The sequence below is a fragment of the Myotis davidii genome, unplaced genomic scaffold (assembly GCF_000327345.1).
Source record: "Myotis davidii unplaced genomic scaffold, ASM32734v1 scaffold2031, whole genome shotgun sequence".
In the NCBI taxonomy this organism is placed as follows: domain Eukaryota; kingdom Metazoa; phylum Chordata; class Mammalia; order Chiroptera; family Vespertilionidae; genus Myotis; species Myotis davidii.
The window spans coordinates 18,473-24,893 of NW_006282671.1; the positions used below are offsets into that span (position 1 = coordinate 18,473).

The 6,421-nt window shown below is 41.3% G+C and overlaps 1 protein-coding gene across 1 annotated transcript in view; it reads right to left on the reverse strand.

The window, feature by feature from the left end:
• LOC102774029 (boLa class II histocompatibility antigen, DQB*0101 beta chain) overlaps positions 1-389 on the reverse strand; it is a 13,944-nt gene extending 13,555 nt beyond the window's left edge. The window contains exon 1 of the mRNA XM_015560809.1: positions 165-389. Within this exon, the coding sequence (XP_015416295.1) occupies positions 165-315 (151 nt within the window). The 5' untranslated portion in view covers positions 316-389. The remainder of the gene's footprint in view (positions 1-164) is intronic.
• Positions 390-6,421: the final 6,032 nt, after the last annotated feature.

Below are 6,421 nucleotides of genomic sequence, written 5' to 3' on the forward strand. Positions count from 1 at the left end.
ACGCCCACATCCCCAGGATGGAGCCCCTGACATGGCCATGTCCTCACCTTGTCACCAGATGGCGGACATGAGAACATAGCAGCTCCCTTTCCCAAAGAGGAAATGCTGATCACAGACTATTCTCAGGTCATAGCCCCCCACGCCCCAGCCAAGGGTCCCTCAGAGCCCACCCCGGGCTGGCGGTGGGGCAGCTGCCCTGCACTGACGTGGAGAGTCTCTGCCCTCGGCCACTGGGACACTGAGCGCCACCAGCCACACTATCACAGCTGCTGTCCAGGGGCCGCCGGGGGGCCACAGAGCCGGCTTCCCAGACATGATGGAGATAAAGGAAGAAGTAAGGGAGTGAGCCCGCTCCACCTGATGGCTGATGCAGCCACTTCATAGAATAAAAACCTGTGAGAGCTGCCACACAGGGTCAGACTGGAGAGACCCCAGGAAAGCAGCCAATCAGCACTGGAGCTGACCCACCTCATCTGTCTCTGGGCAGATGCCTTCTACGGAGGTCCCTTAGCCAGTGCCTGGAACCCAGCCTTCATCGAATTGCACTGGGTGAACATTAAAGACTTTCTCTCTCAGTTACAGAAGGTGAATGCCTTGGGAATTAAAGAACCAAGAGAGAAAGGTGATTCAAGAGTGGGCATCTTTGTGACATTTAGTTAAAACCTATTGTTCTTACACATGAGATTTTTAGGAGGGAAATAAGTGGGGATCATGTATCAGGGAGAGAAAATCATTGTCACAGAGATGCTCCCTTCTATTATCTTAAACAATCAGGAGCCTGAAGCCATGGTGGGAAGAGCAGAGTCGTGAGAGGAATGGTTTTGAGCTGCAGCTCTACCTAGAATGCGCTTTATGAGACAACAAGTTGCTCAACCTCTTTTAGCCTCAGGTTTCTCTTTGGAAAATGTGGATCATGTTTCATGCATTTTACATCTAATCTTCATACACACACACTCACAGCCATATGACTGCTCTTATACTGCAAATTGTTCCGCTCTGCTGCATGTGTAGCTGTTGGGAATATCTCACACAAAATGACTCCAGCCCTGCAGGCCAGTGAGTCTTCCTTATGCGAGAATTTACTGCATTTGTGCTCTTTGAATGCAAGTCTTTGAAAGTTAAGATGATTTTTCTTTTACTTTTTTGCTTGTTTGTTGGATGCAGCCTATTTCAAGCTCTGAAAACTCTCCATGTGAGGATTTTCTCAGCCTGCCTTTGGGGCCGGCCACAAGAGCTGTGGTTTAATGGCCGTGGGGGTATCTGAAGGCTTAGGAAAGATGAGATAAATACCCCTGCTCCCTCACTTCTCTAGGGGATATTCTGAGGTGGATTCTACACTGAGGTTGATTTTTCTCTTCTAAGCTCTTTGGCTGCTTCAGTCCTCCCTGATCCATCTGATGTCTCAAAGGCACAACCATAAACCTTCACATCAACAGGACACAGGCACCTGTGGCTCCAGGTCAGACAGCAAAGATGTGGAGAAGCACCCTGGGGCCTGCAGTGTGACTGAGGGAGCAGGTGTTCACACACACAGCTTGTACGGTGCAGCTCCTGAGCATCAAACCCCACAGGCAGAACTATTGATGTGGTTTTTAATAAACGTATTATTCCTCAGGCTTCTCTCGCCCAGGGTGAGGGGTAGTACTGAATGGTTATAGAGCAATTAAGACGATGCCTGGCAAACATTAATAAATAAGACAACAAGGATCTCTCTCTCCCTCTCTCTCTCTCCTAGATTTTAGGTTCTCCTTTTAAATTTAAGGACAGTATCTGAAAGCAGAACATAAGGAGTTTACCAGGTAAAAGAAGCAGGGAGGAGGCAGTGACAAGAGGGCGCATTAGTTGTAAGTGGAGGCAGTGAGCTGGTTTCAATTTCTCTGTTGGGTGCATAGCTCCAGAGCCCCTAAGTCAGGGGATTGGAATAGGGCTGGGGGACAAGGAACAATAGAGAAGGAACTTGAAGGTGCCTCAGTGCCCTAAGCCCCCACCTCAGGATCCCTCAGAATCAGCAGAGGCCTCCTACCCATCACCTCCCTCCTGTCGTGGGGAGAAACTCCATCAGTTCTGCTCTGGGCTGTGCAGTGGTGGCTGCGTCAGGCCTGGGGATTCCCAGGCCTCACAGGCCTCTTCACACAGACTCTCTACTAGCAACAGGGTTGTCAGTGTAGACACCTTTTTCTGATTGGCTAAAATCTCATGTGTAAGGTCTGGTTGGGCTTCTGCCAGCTGCTTCTCCTGACCCAATCAGCATTCTCTACATTTTCTGGATTTCTCTGCACTGTCCCCATCCTGGCTACAGTACCCAGGGTAGCCACTGCTGGCCTGGCCTGGGAGGAAGGCAACATCCCCATTCCAGCACCTCACCTGAACCACCTGGCTGGGCCCCTGAGGAGGCAGGGCCCTTAGATTGAGGGAGTGTGGTCCACGGGGGTAGGTGTTGCGATGAGGGACCAGCCATTAATATGAGTGCGGGTTATGGGAGGGAGATTCCCCAGCGACGTCCTCTGTTCCCTCTGGTGGAAGCTTAAGCTTGGAGACTCCCTCCTGGTGGGAATTCAGGGAGAACCCGCCTTCCCTGGAATCCTTTGAATCTGCACTGGTCAGTGGGGTTCACTGTGAACATAGTAAACATCTGTCACCAGAAGCGCCATCCAGGACCCGTTCTGCATTTACTGCAGGAACCAGAAACATTGTTGGTTTTAAAGCGTCTGTGGCCTCCTTAATGCAGCAGTCACATGGAAATTCTGTCCCCAGAGCATTATTTCCCTTTAATAACAATTCACCAAGCAATCATCCCTAAATTTTTATGGAGCTACTCACATATGTTCCCATATGAAAAAAATATATATTTTTTCTCCTCTTGAGTTTTCTAAATTATGTTTATTTAATGGTTCAAGTAAAAATTATAATGCTGTCTGATGTAGTTCTCAATGCATGTAGTGGGAATATTCCAGATAGTTACATGGTAAACAGGTAAGGTAAGGTGAAGAGATACGAAGGAAAGTTTAAATACGCCCATTTAAAGACAAAGAAATTGGCAGATGGATAAAAAATGATCCACGTATGTGATACCTAAAGAAAACCACTATACTTCTTCTCTTTTCTCTTTCTTCGCTACTCAATTTTTTTTCCTCTAATGCCCTTTTCTTTTCCTAATTTTTAAATTAGCTTCACTTCTTAAATTCAGGCCTATGCGCTCTCTCCTCTTTCAAGAAAAATAAATAAAAAGAAAGAGAGAAAGAAAAGAAAACCACTTCAAATATGAGATAAAAAGTTTGAAAGTAAACGGATGAAAAAGATACACCATCAAAATTTAAACAAAACAAAGTAGGAGTGGCTGTGTAAACTAAACATCAAAGTAAAGAAAATTACTAGGGACAGAAAAGAACATTAGGTATAAGAAACAACTAAACTCAGCAAGAAGACTTAACAAACCTAGGTTCATATCATCCAAACGTCAGAGCTAAGAAATATATAAAATAAAAACTGATGGAGCTGACAGGAGAAATAGGGAAATGTACAATTACAGTCGGAAACTTCAACACCCCTTTCTTGGAAACTGACAGAGCAACTACATGGAAAATCAGCAAAATATTAAAGAACTTTATGCCCCAACTATAGGATCTAATCAACATTTATATTCCTCCACCCAAGAATGAAGGCGGAGACACATTCTTTTCATTTGCTCATGGAACATATACCAAGATAGACAAGATCCTGGGCTATAAAACAAACCTAAAGTCACTTCAAAAAATTGGAGACAAACAGAGTGTGTGTTTTGATCACAGTGAATTCAAATGAGAAATCAACAGCCTAAAGATAACAGGAAAATCTCTAAACACTTGGAAACTAAACAACACATCTCTATATAATCCATAAATCCAAAAGGAAATCTCAAGATGAATTGAAAATAAACTGAACCGATTGAAAAGGAAAACACAACATATCAAAAGGTATGGATTCTGCTAAAGCAGAGGCTTCTATAACATGAAAGCTTGTTAGACAGAAGGAAAAGTATCCAATCTATAACCTAAACTCTCATTGAGAAATAGCCCATCATCTCTATATGAAGGAACAAAACAAATCCAAAGCAAGCAGTTTGAAATAAATCATATAATAGCAGAAATCAATAAAATGAAAAAGAACAAAATCAATAAAACAGAAACTAATTCTTTTAAAAGATTGATAAAAATTAACAAACCTATAGCAAGACTGACAAAGAGAAAAAGAGAAAAGAGCAAAATTATCTCTATTAGGGCTAAAACAGATGATATCGCCATAGACCCTGCTGACATCAAAAGGATAATGAGGGAATAACATAAATAATTCTAAGTACATAAATTTGAGACCTCAGACAAAATGGGCCAATTCCTCAAAAAGAATAAACTACCACAACTCACTCAACATAAAATAAACAATTTGAACAGTCCTAAATTATTAGCAAAATTTAATTCATATTTAGAAAAAAAATCTCCAGTCCTGGCCAATGTGGCTCCAATTGGTTGGAGTCTCTCCATACACTGAAAGGTTGAGGGTCCAATTCCTGGTCAGGGCACATACCCAAGTTTTAGATTCAATTATACGTCAGGAAGTATGCAGGAGCAACTGATGGATGTTTTACTCTCATATCGATGTTTCTCTCCTTTCCACTCTCTCTAAAATCAATTAAAGCATGTCCTTGAGTGAGGATTAAAAATATAATAATAATAAAATTTAAAAATAAATAAGAAATCTCATTCCCAAATGGTTTAACTAAAAAGTTCTACCCAAATTGGTATTAAAGAAGTAACACCAATTTTACATAATTTCCTCTATGAAATACAACAGGAAGAACTACTTCCCAATTCATGTTATGTAGCCTGTTTTATAAAACAAAACAAAGTATAAAACAGAGAAAACTGCAGGCCAATATCTCTCAGGAATATAAAATTCAAAAGTCCTTAATAAAATATTAGCAAATAGAATTTATCAATCTATAAAAGAAATATAAATAGAATGAAAGTTCCTCAACATAATAAAGGCCATCTATGATAAACTCTTAGCTAATATCATACTAAATGGTAAAAAACTAAAAGCTTCTCCTCTAAGATCAGGCACAGGACAAGGATGTCCACTCTCATCATTCTTTTTTTTAAAATATATTTTTATTGATGTTAGAGAGGAAGGGAGAGGGAGAGAAAGATAGAAACATCAATGATGAGAGCTGCCTCCTGCACGCCCCACACTGGAAACTGAGCCCACAACCCAGGCATATGCCCTGACTGGGAATCGAACCATGACCTTCTGGTTCATAGGTCGACCACTGAGCCACATGGGCGAGGCTGGATAGATCATTTTTTACCAAAGAGACAGAAACACACATGGAGTAAGATAGTCTCTTCAATAAATGGTGCTGGGAAAACTGGAAAGCCACATGCAAAAGAATGAAACTGGATTATAGTTTGTCCCCATGTACAACAATTAATTCAAAATGAATCAAAGACCTAAATATAAGACTTAAAACAATAAGTTACAAAGAAGAAAATATACATACCAAACTTATGGACCTTGATCATAGAGAACATTTTATGAACTTGACCCCAAAGGCAAGGGAAACAAAGACAAAAATAAGTAAATGGGACAATATCTAACTAAAGAGCTTCTGCACAGAAAAACAAACTGACAACTAAACAAAGAAGCAGCTAACCAGATAGGAGATGATATTTGCAAACAGTAGCTCCAACAAAGGCTGAATTTCCAAAATATATAAAGAACTCATAAAACTCAACACCAAACAAACAACCCAATTAAAAAAGAAAAACTGGGCAGAGAACCTAAAAATACACCTCTCCCAAGAAGACATACAAATAGCCAACAGATATATGAAAAGATGTTCAACTTCACTAGCAATTAGGAAAATGCAAATCAAAACTACAATAAGATACCATCTCACGCACCTTGTATAAAACAAAAGGTACTGCGCTATTTTTTTATGTTTGGAGATGAGCATGCCTTTCATCTAGGCCTTTATTGTAGGGATTTTCATTGATCTGGTCATTAACTGACCTGGGTGTGAATTTGCTGTTAGTGGCCACCCTCAGTGCATTAGTGGCTTCAGATTCCTCCAGTTAACCTGTGTTTGTCTCCCCCACCTAACCTTGTGCCTCCTCTCAGGCAAAGACTGTCTTTTGAGCTCTCCCAGCCACATCCTACTTTTATTCATCTTTTTAAATCAATGCCTACTTAAAAAAAAAAAAAAAGAAAGAAAGAAAGAAAGGCTTGCCCTAACTGGTTTGGTTCAGTGGATAGAGCGTCGGCCTGCAGACTGAAGGGTCCCAGGTTCAATTCCAGTAGGGAGCATGCAGAAGGCAGCTGATCAATGATTCTCTCTCTCCCGCTCTCTTCCTCTCTGAAATCAATAAAAATACATTTAAAAATCATG